Here is a 20,815-nt window from a genome sequence, read left to right as displayed (position 1 = left end):
GCTATGGACCAAAGATTCACTTAATCCTGGCCCTGGTGATTTATTCAAAAGTCACAGACTTTATTCTTCTTATACTGTTTCAGTCTGCAGACTGGAAAACCACTCCCTCTACACACTGAGAATTCCCACTGCAGTGAATGGAAGGTCTATGTGTGTAACGAGCACGCACGTGAGCAGTGGGGGTTCAAGCCCAGAGAAAGACGGTGTCGAGTTGCCTTGGTAAAGAATTTATATACCACGTGTTCACAGCTTCTTGACAGGTATAATTATCAGTGTTGTCTTTTCCTTTTACTATGTGCTGGGATTCTGAAGCACGGTTTCAAATTTGTGACTATCAGATGTTTGATCAAGTAGCTTTTCCTCAAGGGCCTGAAAGGGGGAAAAGAGTAAAGAGAAATCAGTGATTAGTATTCATTTGTCAACGAAAATATGCTAAAAATATCAAAAGAGCATGTGCTATGTGAGAACAGCAAGGATTATTTTGGGCGTTATCATTCATGCACCATCTTCCACACATGAACAAAAAAATCTTTTGATGCTTGCAAAGGAAGTAATTATCGAATGAGGATGGAAAAGCCACAGTTATTCCCTAAAATGAAATAAAGAACACCAGTTTGGAAACATTTCAAATGTAAAACATTTCTTCCTCTCATTTCCAGATGATTCTATTTTTCCTTGTGAAGGCAAAGAACACATTTATATTATGACTCTCAGGGCATTTGGTTGTGCTTTTCTCAAGGTACAAGCCAGCAAAGCCTCTCTCTGATAGGCTACAAGCACCAATATTTCTTCTCTGAAGCAGACATTAAACCTGGCTCTCCTCCCACGAGGTCAGCCTGACACCATGCGGAACAGGGTAGGCAGCTGTCCACATGGTCAGATCTGGAAAAGCAGCCTCCCCAGACACCTCCCCCATACCTGCCACTCTTCCACTCCATAGCAGTCGGTTCTTTCAGAGAGAATGGTGGTTTTCAATGTTTGTTCTTAAAGCTGCTGCTATTTTTATTTCAGTGAATGCTGAGCACCAAACACAAAACAGATTTTAACAAAACCCTTCTGCCTGCTCTGCATCAACCCTTTCCAGCGGTCATACCTTCTAGAGATGTGCCAACCACTGCCCGACCCCTATCTCCAGAGGCCTACCGAGTGGATGGAAAAATCAAGAATGTTGTCAGGAGTCACCTAACAAGAATTCATATAAGAGCATTGTGAGCCATTAACATTTTAACTATTACAACATTAACACTGCCACTATTACTAATCAAAATGTATTGAGTGCTCACTAATTGTCACATATTTTGCCCAGAGTTTTACATAATTTTTTCTTATTTGATCACCACCACAGACCATTTTACTGAGTCTCAGACTGAATAACTTCCTAAAGGTCACTTAGCTACAGAGTGACAGAGATCTGGAGACTGAGTTTTTAATGCATTAAATTATCTTATAGTCACATGTCCTGAGGGAATGGTACTCAGAACAGGTGAATTCTGGTAAGAGTTTTGGATCTCTCCATCTGTCCAGAAGGGGGAGTAGGCCTGAGAGAGATGCCAGCGGCTGAGAGCACTGGTCATTCAAAATGTGGGTCACCGAAATTACCTTTTGGGAAGTACCACCTGTATCAAATGTTCTCAATATTTACCTCCCCCCTGTGATATAATTCAACAGATTGGTGATTTATTTTTTAAACAAAAGCCTCTTTTCCATATCAGTGTGAATTTTGTTGATGAAACTGCCTTGCTAACTCTTATATGAGCCACTGTGGTAGGCAGGATAGTGCCTGCCCAACCCCAAATATGTCCACGTCATAATCTCGAGAACCTATGAATATGTCAGGTTCCATGGCAAAGGGAAATTAAGGTTGTAAATGGAATTAAGGTTGCTAATCAACTGATGTTAAAATAGAGAAATCATTCTGGATTATCCAGCTGAGCCCAATGTAATTAAAAGTGGGAGAGGAAATATGAGCGAGACCCCCTCTACAGAAAATAGAAAAATTAGCTAGGCATGGTGATGCATGCCTGTGCTAACAGCTACTTGGGAGGCTGAGGCAGGAGGATCACTTGAGCCCAGGAGTTCGAAGTTACAGTGAACTTTGATGAAGCCACTGCACTCTAAACTGGGTGACAGAGCAATAACCTGCCTGAAAAAATAAAATAAAATAAAAGTGGGAGAGGAATGGGTCAAAGAGAGAAATTAAAAAATACTTTTAACTAAATGAAAATGAAAACACAACTTATCAAAATTTGTAGGATGTAGTGACAGCAGTGATGAGAGGGAAACTTACAGCATTTAATGTGTATTTTGGAAAAGAAGAAAGATTAAAATTCAATCACCTAAGCTTCTATCTTAGGACATTAGAAAAAGAAGAGCAATTTAAACACAAAGTAAGCAGAAGAAAGGCCTGGCTTACTACACTTAGTGAAATGTCTTCTGGGTTCATCCATGTTGCAAATGACAGGATTTTTTTCACTTTTATTTATTTATTTTTTTTGCAATCACACAAGAGGAGGTTTATTTTCTGGCTAGCCAGGGTCCTAGCCCCAAAGCACCAATGCAGTGGCCACTCTCTCAGGCAAGGACCTTTTTCACTTTTAAAGGCTGAATAATACCCACTGTGTATATATACCACTTTTTCCTTATACATTTCATCTGATGTTGGACACCTAAGTTGCTTCCATATTTTGGCTATTGTGACTAATGCTGCAATCAACATGGCAGTACAGGTATCTCTTTGGCATACTGATTTCAATTCCTTTGGATATGTACCCAGAAGAGTGATTGCTGGATTATATGGTAATTCTATTTTTAGTTTTCTGAGGAGCCTCCATACTATTTTCCAAAATGGTTGTATTAATTTACATTCCTACCAATGGTGCCTAGAGATTCTTTTTCTCCACACCCTGGCCAAAACTTCCTGTATTATGTCTTTTTGATAACAGCTATTCTAACAAGTATGAGGTGATATTACATTGAGGTTTTAATGTGCATTTCTCCGATATTTAGTGATGATGAGCATTTTTTCATACATCTGTTGGCAATCTGTTACTCTTCTTTTGAGAAGTGACTTTTCTGATCCTTTGCTCATATTTTGATTGGGTTATTTGTTTTTTGTTATTGAGTTTGAGTTCCTTATACATTTTGGATATTAGCTCCTTATCAGATGTATCATTTATAAATATTTTCTTCTAATTTGTGGGTTGTTTATTCACTCTATTAATTGTTTTCTTTGTTGTGCAGAAGCTTTTTAATTTGATGCAATCCTACTTGTTTATTTTTGCTTTTGTTGCCTGTGCTTTTGGAGACATGCCCCAGAAATCTTTGCCCCAGCCAATATTGTAGAGCATTTCTACATTTCTTTCATGTTTTTTCCTAAGAGTTTTACAGTTTCAGGTCTTATATTTAAGTATTTAATCCCTTTTGTGTTGGTTTGTATATAGTGTGAGATAAGAATCCAACTTCAGTCTTTTGCTTATGGAGGTCCAGTTTTCCCAACACCATTTATTGAAGAAACTGCCCTTTCCCCATTGTATATTCTTGGAGCGTTTGTCAAAAATAAGTTGACTGTAAACATGTGAATTTATTTCTGGGTTCACTATTGTGTTTCATTGTTCTATGTGTCTGGAGACATCACACCACCGAACTTCAGAATCTAATACAAAGCTATAGTGATCAAAATGGCATGGGACTGATATAAAGACAGCTTTGTTCTTCACACTCAAGATTGCTTTGGATTTTGAAGTCTTTTGTGATTCCATACACATTTTAGAATTTTCCTACTTCCATGAAAAATGGCATTGGAATTTTGATAGGAATTACAATAAATTCGACAGAATTATAGGATAATAAATTTGGGTTAAGCCACTACATTTGTGGTAATTTTTTATGGTAGCAATAGAAAACTAATGCAGCAGTGGTGGTGAATTTTTAATACTTTGAAGTATGGGGCACTGCTTTGGAGGTAGGTGGTAAGGGTAATTTGTATAACTTCTTGATATTGAATCCCCAGAGAGTTCACAAGTGTGTCTTTGAGGAGGGATTAGAGAATATAAGGGCATGTGGCAGAGTGGGTAAGAGCAGGAAGCTTTGAAACCTATGTTTCTGGGTTTGAGTCTTGGCCCTATCACTTGCCTGCTATGAAATGCTGCATATATATTTTTTAAACTCCTGTATGTCTCAGTTTCCTACTTTAAAGCAAGATTAAAAATAGTACCTAATTTAATATATGGAAATACTTAGAAGAGCCCTTGGCACACACTAATTATTTAATAAGACGTTAGTCAGCATTAAGACTATTTCTGGTCCAGTTTTCTGGTTGGAAATTCTGAGTTCCTTGGATTCAATTTTATCAGAGTCATCCTCTGGGACCTGGTTCTCTTAATGACTACTGGGCTGAGAGTTTTGGTAGTGATTCCCTGGATCAGATTGTCAGGACCATGGATAGTGGTAGTAGAAGGTACTGAGGGGTTGCAGCGTGGACAAAATAAACAAAATGGGGCTCTTAAAAGAAGGAGAAAAAAGAGAGCCAGTGAAGCCACTGGCAAATGCAGCTACTTTGTAAATCTGTTAAGATACCGCCTAATTTTGACTGTAATAAATTCTTCATTTTATATCTCGCAACAGAAGTCAGGGACAAGATTTTGGTCTTGACTTCTTCAGAGTTTTGATATCTCCAAAGGTATTCCTGCTTCTTCTTACTTATATTCTTTGGGAATCTTGGTGAAATATGAATATACAGGGAGTCACATTTTAAAGCTGAGATGCTTAAAGCTGAATAAATGTAACGCTTTCTCAAAAAAAAGTGGTATAGCAAAAAAAATTCTCACATTCATATTCTCTGTTTAGGTTTCTAGCATACTATTGAACAGTAATCATATATTTTACATTCTAGGAAATGCAATCTATTCATTCTGATTATCAAATATAGAAGTTAGGGGAAAAGACAATTAATTTTTACTTCAGGAAAGTTTAAAATGAAAAGTAGGCATATGAGCTGGGCACAGTGGCTCATGCCTGTAATTTCAGCACTCTAGGAGTCTGAGGCAGGTGAATTGCTTGAGGTCAGGAGTTCGAGACCATCCTAGGCAACATAGTGAGACCCTGTCCCTACAATAAAAAAAAAAGTATCTGGGTGTGGTGGCATGTGCCTGTGGTCCTAGCTACTAGGGAGGCTAAGCCAGGAGGATGACTTGAGCCCAGGAATTTGAGGCTGCAGTGATTTATGATTACATAACTGCACTCCAGCCTAGGAACAGAACAACAGAGCGAGACTCTGTTTCTAAAAATAACAATAATAATAATTAGGCAAAAGAGACAAACTGCCCACACAGTTCTTGCATTCGACCTATTTTCCATTTGTATTTGTATCCACCATTTACCATTGCTAGGTAGGTACTTCATAACTTTTACTACCTCAGATAAAAGAAATATTACTTCTAATTTAGAGAATAGAAATTGTATTTCATCTGACAAATAGTAAGATAATATCCGACAAGTATTTTTGTTTACCTGGTCTTTGCTTGACTGATTAAACTTGAACAAAATCTGAGATCTATTTCAAATTAAATACGTTAAATTAGCTTCAAATATTTTCTCGGAAGCAACCATTGTATGAGTTAGCAAGTGTAACAAATCTCATTTAATCTTTAAAAATCAAATTAATTAAAATGTAATTAAGAGCTAATCTAGGTCTCTTTGACTGAATTCACCATAAAATCTCTGGATGATGTGACTTGGTGTTATTTCATTTGTGCCTGAATTGGTTACTACAGTTTCATCTCAAGGGGCATGATCACGTGTATTCCAAGTGCTACCACAGAAGGCACAAATACGAATCTCTTATTCACTTAAACAGAACGCTACCATACCCCATGTAAGAGAAAACAGTCACTCCCTTGCTTAAAAACCTTCAGTTGCTTCCACTGCAATAGAATCTAACTTCCTTCAGTGGCTTACAGAGCCCTCTGTGACCTGGCCTCCACCTCTCTCGTTGATATCATAATCCACCACTGTCCTCACTTACTATTCTCTAACTACCCAGGCTTTCTTTATGTTCCTGAAACATCAAATAGCTCATGCCTGTCACAGAGCTACTGCACTGGCGATTTCTTCCTCTTCTTATTCTCTTTTCCTGGCTGTTGCTTGTCATTCAGTCTCATCTTAAATGTTACCTCCTCATTTGAAAGGTCTTCCCTGACCATATGTATATGTGTGTGTATGTATAGATATGACTCCCCGTGTACAGAATAAGTCAGTTCTCACCTATGACATGTGGTTTTGTTGTGTTTGCTGCTGCTGCTGTTGCTGCTGTTGAATTAGCAATTGCTGCTGCTGCCGACGCCGGGCTGTTCGTAGCTTTTCAAAGCGAGCCTCCATTTCTTCCAGGACTTTGGGGGTGTATCGGACCACCAGCTTGACACTGTCCTTGGCAGCCTTGAGTAGTTCCACAGCTTTCTCATGGTGTTCTCCTTCCACGCTCTGAAAAGACAATGACATTTCTTAACAGGGAGAGCTTCGATATTCTTTTCCCTGACTGCTAGACAAATCTGAAATTAGCATCATATTAAAAACCTGAAGTTTAAAAATTTCAACAGGGCATGGCAAATATGCTAGTTTACCATCATCATCATTACTTATTATGTTTGTAGCTAAACTATAAGCAGGTTAGGCTGCACTAGAGCACAGAATGGATTGGCTGGGGGTTCAAGTTAGAGGGATAAGAAACAATGAAGGCCTAAATTACAATGCTAACATTTAAAATGGGATTTCCAAGTGTCATCTGGAAGAGTAAATGCACTAGTCAAGAATGGAAAGGTAGGTGTGAACTGAGAGTAAAAAAAGAGCTTGGATTTTGCAATGAAGTGGTCAGAGCTGTCCTATAAGAGCCCCATTTTCCTTTTGTCTGAGTACTGGGCAGGCACTAAGGGTTTAAGAAATGGCTGTGGTTAGCAATTTATATAACCACTCCTATACCAAATCTGGGTTAAATAAAAAGCGAGGGTTTATAAATAGGCTTTGAGTAGACTAAATTTTTATCTGTGGCCGAAGCTTAGGAAAATAGGCTTTTTCATTGATTAATTCATTCTTTTAATTATTCATCTGATCACTGACTTAGTCACTGAGATGTTTATTAAGCATTTGTTCTACTAGTTACATTTCACTACATTCTCTGGAAGAACATGAATGGCAGGGGAAAACTCTGACAGCACTGTACAATATAAACCCTATTTTTAGTGTGCTTGTAATTTCTTTGCAATTTGCCCCAAGATGATTTGCTAATGTGCGGAATTTTCCTTTGAAAGAGAAACTTGGTGATTTGGTTGTCTATGCCCTTCTCTAATTTCTTTCTTAATGTCAAAACTTACATGTTTCTATGTTTTAATAAAAATGGTCCCCCCATTTTCTAGGCCAGATGATTACTCTCCAGACTACCTTTTGGCTTTTGTTCCATTTGCTTTCCATTTCATAGGATCGCAGATCTAGGCCAGACCTTTTGAGGCCCATGATCTCTGTTTTGGCACAGTGTCTGCCATTCAGAGTTGCCACCCGAGGTGCTGATGACGGGGCCATCAGGCTCCCGCAGCAGGGTGAGCGGTTGAGAGAAATGTGGCTGGCTGGCCTGCCGCGCATCCCGCCCCGCAAAACCTTTACGGTTACCCGCCTCCACCCTCAGCTCAGCTCTCTCCCACACAGTTAGCAATTTATCAAAAGCAGACTCCATGGTCTTCAAATCCAGAAATTTTGCCTTGCTACTTTATCTCTGGTTTAGACAATGACTCAGGTTCTCTTCTGGGCTCAACAGAGTCAACCGGTCCCTAGGTTTGACTTTCTACCTTCTTTGTCTTTCCTACCAAGGCACAGAATTGACATGATCAGATCTGGGCAGTATCACAGTTCTTCATGTCTGCTGCTGAAAATGCTTGATTAAAATAATACAAATTGCATAACAGAGCAACTGAGAAGTTAGTTTGAGAGATTTGAAGAAATTTAAGTGTGCTTGTAGAATTTGTTATTTCAAACACACCTCAACTTTGCTTTTGGTTTTCAGAAAAATGTCTTAACTTTTGTCTAACTTTAGTGTTCTGGTGGCCCTCTTTTTCCACTAGCTTTGCCTACTTTATAAATACTTTTGAGTGCTTATGCTTGTCTCCTTAACATTTTACTTATCTCTGCAGTGCGTTAATCCCTCACTATAATTTTTTAGTAAGAATAAGGCAATTTTTTGCTTTTTTCTTTCCCTTTTAAGGTATGAACAACAAAAGCAGATCACCTTCCCATAGAAGTCTTGTTCCATGAATAAAAATAAGCCAAAAGATCTGCTCACTTATGGTATAAATGTTGATGTACAAACACTTCATATTCCTTGAGCTCTGAAGGTTTATCATCTATTCCTGCTTTTGACTTAATCTATTTCTCTTAATGAAAGTATGCCTTATTTCTAGCTAAATATTTAAGACATATTTTGAAGTGTGATAAATTATTTGCAAACAATTAAGATACATTTATCAAAGCTGTATACATAAGCCCTCCCAATTCAGAAATTGTGCCTTATAACAATTAGCTCAAGTTTGAGCAATCACTGAAAACGTATAGCACCAGTTTTCCACAAAGGCTGAGAATGTGGTTCTTATGTGATTTGAGGAGACCTAAAAAGCCTTCTTATTTTAAAGTGAACCCCCTCCTCCATTCAAAACCTGAAATACTGTAATTTTAGTTTTCTTTCCCTTAAGATTTTTATTGTATGTGGTGCATTAGCATAATTTAATTTAACAAGGTTTTCTAATGGAAATCTGCTAAAAGTTGGATTGTAATAAGAAGGTGAGGAGAAGTGAAGAAGACATGAGGATGTACTAGGTGCCCAAGAAATATTTTGATCAAAGAGAAGTGTGGTCCTGAAAGAGAAAAACCCTTAAAGAGAAACTTAACCTGCCCTACAATTGTGCCTAAGCTAGCCATGCGCATTCACTGAAATGAATTAAAATGCACTAGGAAGAATGGGCATTCCCATCCTGAAAATATTTCTATCTCTCTGCTGTTGAATCTTTTAAAAATGCACATAAAAATCAATATGGGAAGGAGAAAATAAACATAAAAGTCAATATTGGAAGGAGAGTTCATATAGTTTTATTGCCATTTCCAAAATTCATAAATATAAGACAATAAAATACTAAACTAATATAAAACCATAAGAACTGGATCTCCAATAATGTTAATGCATAAAGAAATATATTTTCATTTGGGAAGCTGGGAAAAAAGAGCTCAGTAAATAACCAGATGCATCCTTGTTTCATCAGCATCTCACTCAATAGTGAGCTCTCGGAAGTTTTAAGTTTAGTTAATTTGATGGAAATTTAGCAAATTGGTGGAGTGGCTGGTAAATGAACCAATCTTTAAACATGGCTGCATTCTGATCATTCAATAGTTTTTCTGTTCCTACATATTGTGAGACATCAAAATGGCTTCCATTTCTGCTATGCACAATATCCTAGTTTATTAAGAATCCTCTCTAATAAGTGAGAATTTGGATTGCACCACATACATGAATTTGCTCATGACATGTGCTCTTTCTCCTCCTTCAATAGAGTGTTACATTTTGACTCTGGCTAGACCTAAAATGAAAGAGATTCCTGTCCTGGGTAGATATCTTGCTATCTGTGCACCATTTGTTGCCAAATGGTCAATGCCTAGGTTTTTAGGAAGCTTTTTCTCTATGGGGATTACATGGACATCATCCTGACCCACTTTGCTGATAGGTAAGTAGTTTAAATACTTTGTTCAACAGCTAAAGTTGGCTATGTCTTGTGGTTATTCTAGACATATCTTCAGCCAGGTTTATGCATAGACTTCTAAATGACATCAATCATTCCTCTGGCTTATGGGCCAAATGTCGTTATCAGGGAGTAAAGGATATCAAGGGTATTAGGTTATAATACTTTAGTAGTTCAGAGACTCAGAACATTATACCTGGAAAGGTGCTTAGAAACAATCTCATTTATCTCCTTGTATCTTAATTCATAAGGAAACAGACATTAAGAGTAGCTAGGACTTAGTCCATTTTATAAATTTGTTAGCTGCAGGGTTGGATTAGTGATCATTATTCTTGATGACTGATCTTTTAACCACCCCATCCTACTTTTGCATCTTAACTAATCCAGAAATAAAACACATGGCAGGTTGGTTTTTGCATGATGTGAAAGGATAGGAACTAATGGCAAGGAAAAGATCTGTCAACACCTAGCTAAAAGGTGTGAGTTGGAGTGAAGGAGCAGCCTGCGACTACCTGAAGGGCTCACTAGTAGGGGGTTATGATCTTCAACTTTGAAAAGGCCCAGCATAGCCAGACAAAGACCTACTTCTTTCCTGGAAAGGTAACAGTGACTGATTGTTTTGTTTTATGGTAGTTCTTCTTATTTTCCACTATGGTGTTTTCCTATCATTTTATGAGTATGTGTGTTTATACATACAAATGTGTGTGGACATGCATGTGTGTGTGTGTGTGTGTGTATGTCTCTGTGTGTGTATATATATACAAACACACTCTAACATTAATTGAGTACTTACTAAGTACAAGGCACTGCTAGCTGTTTTCTGTATATTATAGCTAATCCTCAATAAATCTGTTACAGAGGTAATGGAAAGGTTAAGAAATTTGTCCTAGGTCCCCAGGTAGTAAGTGAAACAGATAAACCAGAACTAAGGTTTATATGTTTCCAGAGATTAGGATCTTATCTATCAATCCATGCCCTTAAACAAAATAATTAAGAAAAGCTAAAAATTATATAAGTGGCTTTCCTTATTTATGGAGATTTTTAGACCAGTGGTTCTTAAATCTTGATGTATATAGAAATTAATTGAGGAATTTTAAAATATAGAGACCTAGACTGTTCTGGGCCTTGCTATATCAAAATCCACAGCAATATGACCTAGGAATATATGACTATAAGATTCTGATCCAGCTGGCCAGTCACTGACATGCAGATTTGTGTTTGGACACATTGCTCTAGACTATAACCAACCGAAATAGTAAATGCCATCTGAAGGGTTTCTTTACTGCATTATTGCAAAAAAAAAGGATTGTTTAGATGAGGGAAATCTTATGATTTTACCTTGGTGTTACTCTATACTCAGCATTTTTGGTCATTAAAAAAAAGAGCTATGTTGATTGGGTATTTAATTAAGAAAAATGTATTGCTGAGTAAGCTACAGGAATATACAAGCAGTGCTTCCTTATCCATAGTTTTGCATTCCAAGGTTTTGCTTTCCTTGTTTTCAGTTACCCATGTTCAATCAAGGTCCTGAAATAGGTGAGCACAATGCAATAAGACATTTTGAGACAGAGAAGGAGAGATCACATTCATATAACTTTTGCTACAATATATTGTTATAACTGTTCTATTTTATTATTAGTTATTGTTAATGTCTTACTGTGCCTAATTTATAAATTAAAATATCATAGGTATGTATATACAGTATAGGAAAAAACACAGTATACACTATTCAGAAAAGACATTTATGATTTTTGATCCTTGCCTTTTTTCAAATATGTTAATTTTCCTGTTCTAAATGTAGGCTCTTTTTGCTTAAGAAAAGTGGAAAGTATATAAAAAGTATCACATAGAGACAATATGCTAATACTCTCCCATAGTACTCTATTCCTGCCTAATGGTAATATTTATCTCAGTGAACTGGAATTTATCAGTTCATAATCATTCTGTTGTTACTAGACTATTCACAGTCAAGAACTGTCTTATTCATCTATCTCTGTGCCCAGAATTTATCATGTGGTCAATAAATGATCAATACAAAATCAAAATTTTCTTTCTATTAGGCTAAGGAACCAGTGCTGCTGGGGTTTGAGTTTGAGCCTCTTCCCTTACCAGCTTTGTGAACTCAGACAAGTGTTTGGTGTCTCCAGGCCTCAATTTCCTTATCTTTAAAATGGCCATCATAGCGTGCCTGCTTTCTAGGATCATTATGAACATTAAATTTAACATACACAAGACACTCAGAAGTGCGCCTGGGAGTGACAAAGGGTTCAACAAATGTCAGCTCTTTGTTGAGCTATTTCCTCTCTGAAAATCTTGATTGGGGCTTCAGGTGCTTAAGGACAACAACAGTAGCAACGAAATATGATTTTGCCTTCGGGGTAGGGATAAGTTTCCTGTATATTATCTAGGAAGCAAAAGTTTACTAAATAAATTAATAGCCTATGGAGTTTCTTGGAAGAATGTTTAAAACTACTTAGGTGAATCGCTGCTTTTAATCATTCTCAAGTAATGTAGCAACATCATTTTCATACATACAGTTGATATGCTAATTACAAACCAACTGATCATTAGTTATTCATGAAAAACTGTTCCTCTCAGTCCCCTCACAATATCACACTTTGTGGAGGGAAGAAGGAGTGTGTAGGAGAATCACTTGATAGGAGCATGCATAATGAGAGGGAACTTGAGAGAGGAAAATCATCAAATAGCTGAACACTACAAAAGAGCAAGCAGGTTAATGGGAAAAAAAAGTGGATATAATTACACGTATTTTTATCCTATGAGAGTAGTTATAAATACAAAAATTTTTGAACCATGAAAGTGGAGAAGGCAGAGCATTAGCAGTAGGCCCAGGGGGCAGAAAACCTAAAGCGAGCAAAAAAGCTTTAGAAAAAGATCAGTGCCAGAAATCAGATATTCACAAATCTAACATTTGGTTGATCTCAGCCCACCTTTCAGATCTGGAGACTAAAATTGGAAACAAATGTAGCTATTACATCCCAGTTGTAATGCTTTGTGGTAACTCTGCTCAATTCTTGACATTCTGGCACCAAAAGGAGAAAAAAATTCCTGAGAGTTGCTGGGACGAATATTAAACACACACACACACACACACACACACACACGGCTGTGCACACACACACACGACCTACTTCAGGAGTACAAACGTGTGAGCTCTAGCGGTCTGAAAGCAGAACAAAGCTGCCTGGAAAAATATTGCTAGAAAATGAGATCATTAAATCAGTCTGTTAACTTTTGAGTGGTAGGCTTCACCCAGGCACTGGTGACTACAGGGAATTCTTCCCCACCATGATTCACACTGATCTGTTTCGAAGATGCATGCTGTGTCCGCCTACGTTCTCCCCAACCTGTGACACTCTGTGACAATACACCCCCAAAGAGCAAAGCCTCTTGTCAATGTAACTGAGTAGAGTGTCATGATCACCAATTCTCCATATTTCTTTCTAGGTCTGCTTTAGCATAGGGGAGGGGTTGTTGAGGTGGAGATGACGACCATCTCCTGTCTACCCCCCAAGATCCACCTCCACCATATTCACCTCTATTGCAGCTCCATTTTAAAAATGCAAATACATCTTCATCACTAAAATGTAGTGTGGACTCCTTAATCAAACCACCACACCCTTAGCAGGAGTCACAGAGCAAAAAGGGCAGGGACTGGGGTCGGCATGATCTGGGTTTGAATCTTAGACAAACCACTGATGAACAGTGTGACCTTTGGAAATTACCTCTTCTCTGTGTGCCTCAGTTCCCGAGTGGGGACTGTCCCAGTTTTAGCATCCCAGAAAATGTCACAGGCCTGGGCAAACTGAGACAATTGGTCACTCACCCAAGACACAGGATGATGTTGCAACGATCAAAGAGTTCATAACAGTGCCTGGTACATGATATTTACTTGATAAATTATTTTTTTAACCAACATCCCACATGGAATTTGACTTTTCAGTGGATATGAGGGGAAGTGATATTATAAAAGAGGAGGGGGTCATTGGCAGTATGAAGAAGGGGAAGGAGAGATCTGAGTTATGAGACAGGTTTTTGAATGAGTAGGTTTGAGGGCACCTATGTCATTTTTGCTCACTCTGCAATTCTGCCATGACCTTAAGGGCAGACTTAGTACCATGGAGAATTATCTACTTCTGCCACTGAAGAATCCCAGGAATGTTCCAGCTAGGCCGAATACGGCAAAGCTGGTTTAGAAAGAGTAGGCAGAAGGACTTTAAAATATTTGTGAAGCAGTGTCACATACCTAGATGCCTGGCTGACATCCCTGAGGACAAATACCAAGGTCTACCCTTCAAATAGTTTCCACTGATTTTAATGACAGGAGGGCTGTTACTGTGATGGGGACAGGGCTGGAACCCAAGGGTCCTATGAAACATTCTGCAATCTAGAAAAATGCTTAGCCTATAGGAAGTTTTGGGGAAATCTTACTCTCCTAAGCAGGGAATACATCATCCTATCTCTTCTCCCAAGATGACAGCATGTATTATGTGGCAATAACATCTTCTAGGATTCTGTCAATCAGAATAGTATTTTTCCCCTTAAGTATCTTACTCTAATGATTTCCACAGAGATCATAGTTTTCTAAGGGGTGTCATAGAGACAACAGATCGCTGAACTTATTCAACAAGACCCTTCAAAAGACAGACTTTAATATCTAACCTGTTTTAGAATCCTAGAAGCCTAGGCAATTAATATAAAGCATAACGGAGAAACACAGAAAATCTCAGCAGACATTGTCTAAGCCTGAAGCTGTCAAATATGTTTCTTGTGAAGTGTTAAAATGGCACGGATATTTATGTTGGTGTATACCATGTATAATAAAACAATAATAGCTATAATGTTTAATTTCAGAGTCTCAAAATTGCATATGACTTCTTGCAGAAGTAAATATTTAAAGACTACTTTGGGTTTTCTGTCCAATATCTCTCTAGGTCTGCATATAAATATCTTTTCCAATTAGACACATACCCACAGAATATTCTTTGCATTAGTCACCATTGATTTATACTAAGATTTTTTTTTTTTTTTTTTTTGCTTATTTTAAATGTTCTAATTGGCTCTAACATCCAAAGATTCTTTTCAACCCTCCTCTCTGGTTCCTGCTATCACTAGTCATGCAGCCACCCAAACTAGACCTCCTGCAGATATCTTTAATGCTTTCCTCAACCCACATCCAATTAACTGCCAATACTGGTTGATTCATTGGTCAATTACCATCACACCTCATCCTCTCCTCTCTCTTACTTCTTATGATTTCTTGCCTGCATTTAAATATATTCTTCAGCTTCTCTTTTGTCTAAACTCTTCTCCTCATTCCAGTCTGAGTCACTTGGTGTTTGCATGCCCTTGGTTAAAATCCAGTGAAGAGTAGAAAGAGCTGGTAGACACTGTCCTTGAGGGAAGGGACCTTGCTACATTGATTTTTTTTTCTCCCCAATACTTAGTATAGTGCACAGCATTCGCCCAGTGTGTGCTTAACTAACCTGAAGAGAGCTGACTTTGAAGCATAGATCCAAAGATTACTGCTGTAAGAAAGTTACATCTTTTCCCTAAGCCTTGGTGCCCACATATGCAAAATGGTTTTAATAACATCTCCTTCAAGGATTTAGTGAACTACTCATGTAAAGTGCCAAGTACTAAACCTGGAACACAGAATGTACTCAATAAATGCAAATTCCATTACTCTATGAATAGTTTCCAATTTTCTAGAAATGAAAATGAAAATGTCAGATTAATAGCATGCCGAAGTACTTTCCATGAACAGGCAAGCCCAGCTCTATTTCCTAATATTAATCTTTAATATATAAGCAACACCATGCTTTTGATTTTACCATGTGTTTGCATTTTCTATTAATGTAATTGCTCAGTTTTATGCTCTCAGCCTACAATGTCCTTCCTTCACTCCCTGTTTTCGTAAAATCCATCCATCTTTCAAAGTCTATCTCAATAATACTTATTACCTATTATATCACTTTCTTGCTCAAAATAAAATGCAAACACTTTCCAGTGGCCTACAAAACCTTCACTCATCACTGTCAGCTGGACTCAACAACCTCATTTCTAAGACTCTCTTCATCATTCATACTCAAAATCATCATGGGGTTCTTTTTTTGTATTGCTCATGGCTAGTTCATTCCTGCCAGAATTGTGTATGACTAGCCCCCTTTATTAAAGTACTCAGCTAAAAGATGCTCAACTTTTCTATAGTTAGGGAGATACAGATTAAATCCAGACGAGGATAAAAATTATTTTCCTGTTAAGAAAAAACATAATGTATTGCCAAAGATTTGGTGAAATTCACGGAAGTCAATTTGGCAATATCTATTAAAATAAAGTATGTCCATATCCTCCTAATCTGGTTTGCCACATATCAGTATCCACCTAAAAAACAGTTATTCATTTAGTAATATATAAAAATTTTTATTCAAGCAGTGCTTACAATAGCAAAACAAAACTAATTGGGTAACAAACTAAATGTCCAATAGGGAAACTGTTAAATTAACCATGTCCCCTTTATACAGAAGATTTTTAAAAGTTCATGTATTGATGAGGCAAGATCTCCAAGACATATTGCTAATATGAGAAAGGAAGTCTCATAGAATGATAAACATATACGAAAATATCAATGCATTATAAAAACTTAGAACAATAATAATAGCTAATATTCCTTGAGTATTTACTATCAGGTACTGTTCTAAGTGTTTTAAATGACCGAAATAGTTACTCCTTATAACAATACCATGAGATATGTAATATTATCATCCCAATTTTATATTATGAAGAAACTGAGACACAAAAAAGTAACTTTCCATGGCCACACTATTGACGGGGAACAAATCTGTCTCCAGAGCCTGACCTCTTATAATCACAGCTCTATGTTTTCTCATAAGTTTGTACCTAAAAATAAATAAGTAAATAAGCATGTGTGTGTGAACTTGAATACAAAAATAATGTTTAGATGAACGCTCACTGTGATAGTGTTTCTGCATGGGGAGAGAGGAAGGAACTGAAATGGAGAGAGGGAAATGGTTAAAGGAACTGTTTTAAAATATGAGTTTAGTCTTTTCACACTGAATTACTTAAAATTTTTATAAGGATGCATTCACATATTTTTTGTAAATTTTGAACTATGACAGCCCAGTATTATCATGAGCAAAATGAGGAAGGTCATTCTAGAACAAACTGAAGAAGGTGGAACAAAGGATAATTTTGTTTAAATGGTATTTGGAGGCATAGTTTTCAAGTAATTTGGGCAAAATAAAAATTATGACTATAATTGCCTGGGTAATTCAGGTGAAGTGAAGGGATTTTAGCTAAATTACCTCAAAAATTATGGAAGTACAAGTACAGTATGTGGCAGCTTCAAAACCCCAATTATAACAAATGCCACAGAGATTCCTTTTGGACAATCCTGATTGAATGGTTTTTCTCCTGCTCTCGTTAATTTGCTGAAACCCGAGTTTTCCTTTTCTACATTTCCTCTCAATTTATTTGTCAGTGCCAGAATATCAGTTATACGGCCTGGCAGATCATTCACATTTCAGTGTACATGCTATAAATCCATACCTTCAAGGAATAATGTTTGGCTGAGAAATAGTGAGGAAGGATTATGAAATACTTCACGTTTAAAATTTTGCTTTTCATCGAATAGCTCCAGAGATGAAAAACTACAGTGATTTCAATCTTGACAGATGTGAGATTCCATAGAGAGTTACAAATCAGCCAACCTAGGAATTTTTTTGAAAATGAAATGAGCTGGCTTTGAACTTTATCTTTGGTACGATTATTGTCAATCTTCTCCCCGCCACACCCATCCCAAATAATTTGTTGTAACAAACAAACATCGCTATTCCCTATGTAACAGATTCATAATGAGATCTGTGTCTTCTCTCACTAAACAGTAAGTTACGTTCACACCTTGTGGCCCTGCCTCTAATTCTGGCCCCTTCTAAACCACTCTTCATATTGCAATCACAGTAGTTATGTGAAAATACAAATTCAATCAAGTAACTCTCTTGTTTAAAATAATTCTGGGCCGAGTGCCGTGGCTCACGCCTGTAATCCTAGCACTCTGGGAGGCTGAGGCGGGTGGATCGCTCAAGGTCAGGAGTTCGAAACCAGCCTAAGCAAGAGCGAGATCCTGTCTCTACTAAAAACAGAAACAAATTTATTGGACAACTAAAAATACATAGAAAAAATTAGCCAGGCATGGTGGCACATGCCTGTAGTCCCAGCTACTTGGGAGGCTGAGGCAGGAGGATTGCTTGAGACCAGGAGTTTGAGGTTGCTGTGAGCTAGGCTGATGCCACAGCACTCTAGCCTGGGCAACAGAGTGAGACTCTGTCTCAAAATAATAATAATAATAATAATTATTATTATTATTATTCTGTGTCTATGTATTGCTTAGATACAGCCCAAAGTCTTTGGACTAGTGGACCTCACCTTTTATGATCTGACCCCTACTTGTATTTTCACCTTCATATGCTAACCCATAAGAGTCCAAACAGAACTTGAAATTTTTTCTAGTGCCTGGACCCTTCCATGTGTTTTTCTGTCTGTTTTTCTTTTCTGTCTTCACCTTCCTATTACCTCCATTCACCTGCCCAACATCTACCTGCCAATGGGAATCCCTCTCTGGTCAGCTCTTCCCTACCCACCCCTGCTTGGGTTAGATGCTACTTCTGTGGTTTCCCATGGAACCCCATACTTATGATTTATTAAATAACCTGTGTTGCAAGGTGAGCTGCTTACCTATTTCTTCCCCATACCTATAACTGAAATTGGAGATATTGTCTTTCTTTTTTATTTTACAAGAGACTAAGACAATTCCAGGTCCAACAACATTTTGCCAGATGAAGGTATGAATAAATATCTATGCTTTATGCATTGGTTAATGTTCATCAATGATTTTGTAGCTTTAATATGTTGTCACTTTTTTTTTTTTTAAAAAAGCAATGATTTCTTATTTAAGACAATGGTTGCTGCCTTGATTATGAACTAGTAACAATTATAACCCCTAAACACTTGTTTAGGACATACTATGTGTTCAGGAACTGTATTATGTCATTTAAACACTAAAATATAAAAACTAAGTATCCACTATTATTATCATTTTTTAGCAATGAGGAAACTAAGGTTCAGGGAAGTTACCAAATTACTCACCAAACTCCACAAATTACCACTGAGTTAGTTTGCCTTATAGGGATTTAGTGAGAATTAAATGGCTCAGTACATTTGGAGTGTTTAGCAAATGCCTGGCCTGGAATCCCTGGAAAGAAGCCTTTTCTGTTACTTTTGTTATCCATGTTGTCACTGCACTTGGGGATGCCTGTCTTATTTCTAAACCTAATGTCTGGGGATTTTAAAATTTCCATTCTAATGTAGTGACATATATATCAGGTAGGAGAGAGATTCTTTGAAAGTTGATTTTTTTAATTAGCAGAAAAATTTTAAAAAGAAAAGAAAATATGTGAGCTGCTACCACTGAACTCTTCTCCTTCTCCCCTCTACCTCACTCCACTCCAGGTTCACTGGCCTCCCTGTTGCTTCTCCAATGCCAGTGCTCTTCCACCTCTGGGCTGACTCCTTCCTCTGGCTGGAATGTTCTTCCCTAGACACGCAAGTGGCTCAACTCCCTTACCTCCTTTGATCCTCTCCCCAAATATCACCTTCTCACTGAGGCTACTTAGACCAGCACCGCACACTCTCCCCTTTCCCTGCTGTGGCATTCCCTACTCTCCTTACACTGATTACTTTTCCTTCCTTAGCACTTGCCATCATCTAACGTTATTATTATATGTGTTTACTTATTTATTTTGCTACTGCTTTTCTGCCCTACTGGAATGTAAACTCCAGAAACATAAGATTCTTTTTTGACATAAGATTCTTTTTTGATTCTCTTTTTTTGTTGTTTCACCAAAGAATCCTGACTGCCTGAAATAGTACAATGAAGGTGCTTAATAAAAAATTGTTGAGTGACTGAATGACATTTTAAACAACTATAAATATTGTCCCCATAAAAGGATGGTAACCCATATCATACAACTTTGCATTATCCCCCCTGCCAATTTCATGTAATAAAAGAGGACTCCAGTGAAATTGTGTGGGCTCTGTGTTCCTGTGGCAATTAGCTGCATCTAAATTGCTAAGCATGGACAGTGATAAAGTTTCTCTTACATTGCTTAAGAGTGAATAGCAACATAATATTTATAATTTAATTTAGATTAAAAAAATTAAACAGATCGTGGATGCAGAAATAGGGGGGATTTCAAGATGAGCAGCTGTCGACCCTCTAGCCTGGTGGCCAAATTAATTTCAGATCCATTGTGAAAGAGAGAGAGAGAGAGAGAGAGAGACAGAGAGAACGCACGTGAGCAAGTGAGAGCATGTGTGCATTCAGGTCACCTGTGGACTTTGGTTACAGACTTTGGTGAGTAGTCAAACAGATATGGTGCCTTCCAAACATAGGCAGAAGAGGCATATTTCTATTTATGACATATCTGCGCAATATTTCCACAAATTCCCCAAAGCTAAAGCTAAGGCCAATTATGGGTAATGCAGCCATTTCTACATATGAAAAACTTAACTTGATGTTTCTAGGAGAATTAGATAAAAGTAAGCTCCTTTAGGGTATGATCTATGTTTTCTTTAAATTGTTCCTTTTCCAGTGCCAGGCATGGCCCCTGGTTAATAAATCTTATTGGCAGCCTGACTGAAGACTTTAAAGTGATATTCTGACAATACTCTTTGCCTATAGAGTCATATTTGACAACAAATGTCATAATGGTGAGCTGTCAATCGCTTTGCCTTTGTCACACACGGTAATTAGGATCAACTGTGGTGCTCCTCCTCACAGATTCCTTGATTCTGAATATTCTTTTCCAAAATGGTTCTCATTTGTAGAATTCCTTATGTGCTATGATTTGGTTGAGGTGCATTCTGTTCACATATGCCATACACTGTACAATGTGTGGGCATTTTTTAGATTTTAATAGTACAGCTGCTATTTGGTTTGCAACAGTTTT

The 20,815-nt window shown here is 37.5% G+C and overlaps 1 protein-coding gene across 4 annotated transcripts in view; it reads right to left on the bottom strand.

Moving 5' to 3' along the window:
- Positions 1-206: 206 nt before the first annotated feature.
- Positions 207-20,815, bottom strand: part of LIN7A (lin-7 cell polarity scaffold A) — a 153,040-nt gene continuing 132,431 nt past the window's right edge. For all 4 annotated transcript variants that reach the window (XM_076007140.1, XM_012759760.3, XM_020287968.2 and 1 more), the window contains 2 exons: positions 6,262-6,477; positions 207-369 (listed from right to left, as the gene is read on the bottom strand). In XM_076007140.1, coding sequence (XP_075863255.1) covers positions 6,262-6,477 — 216 coding nt within the window. In that variant the 3' untranslated portion in view covers positions 207-369. The remainder of the gene's footprint in view (positions 370-6,261; positions 6,478-20,815) is intronic.

Source organism: Microcebus murinus, chromosome 10, assembly GCF_040939455.1.
Source record: "Microcebus murinus isolate Inina chromosome 10, M.murinus_Inina_mat1.0, whole genome shotgun sequence".
Classification (NCBI taxonomy): Eukaryota; Metazoa; Chordata; class Mammalia; order Primates; family Cheirogaleidae; genus Microcebus; species Microcebus murinus.
This window is presented reverse-complemented; position numbering and strand designations above follow the sequence as displayed.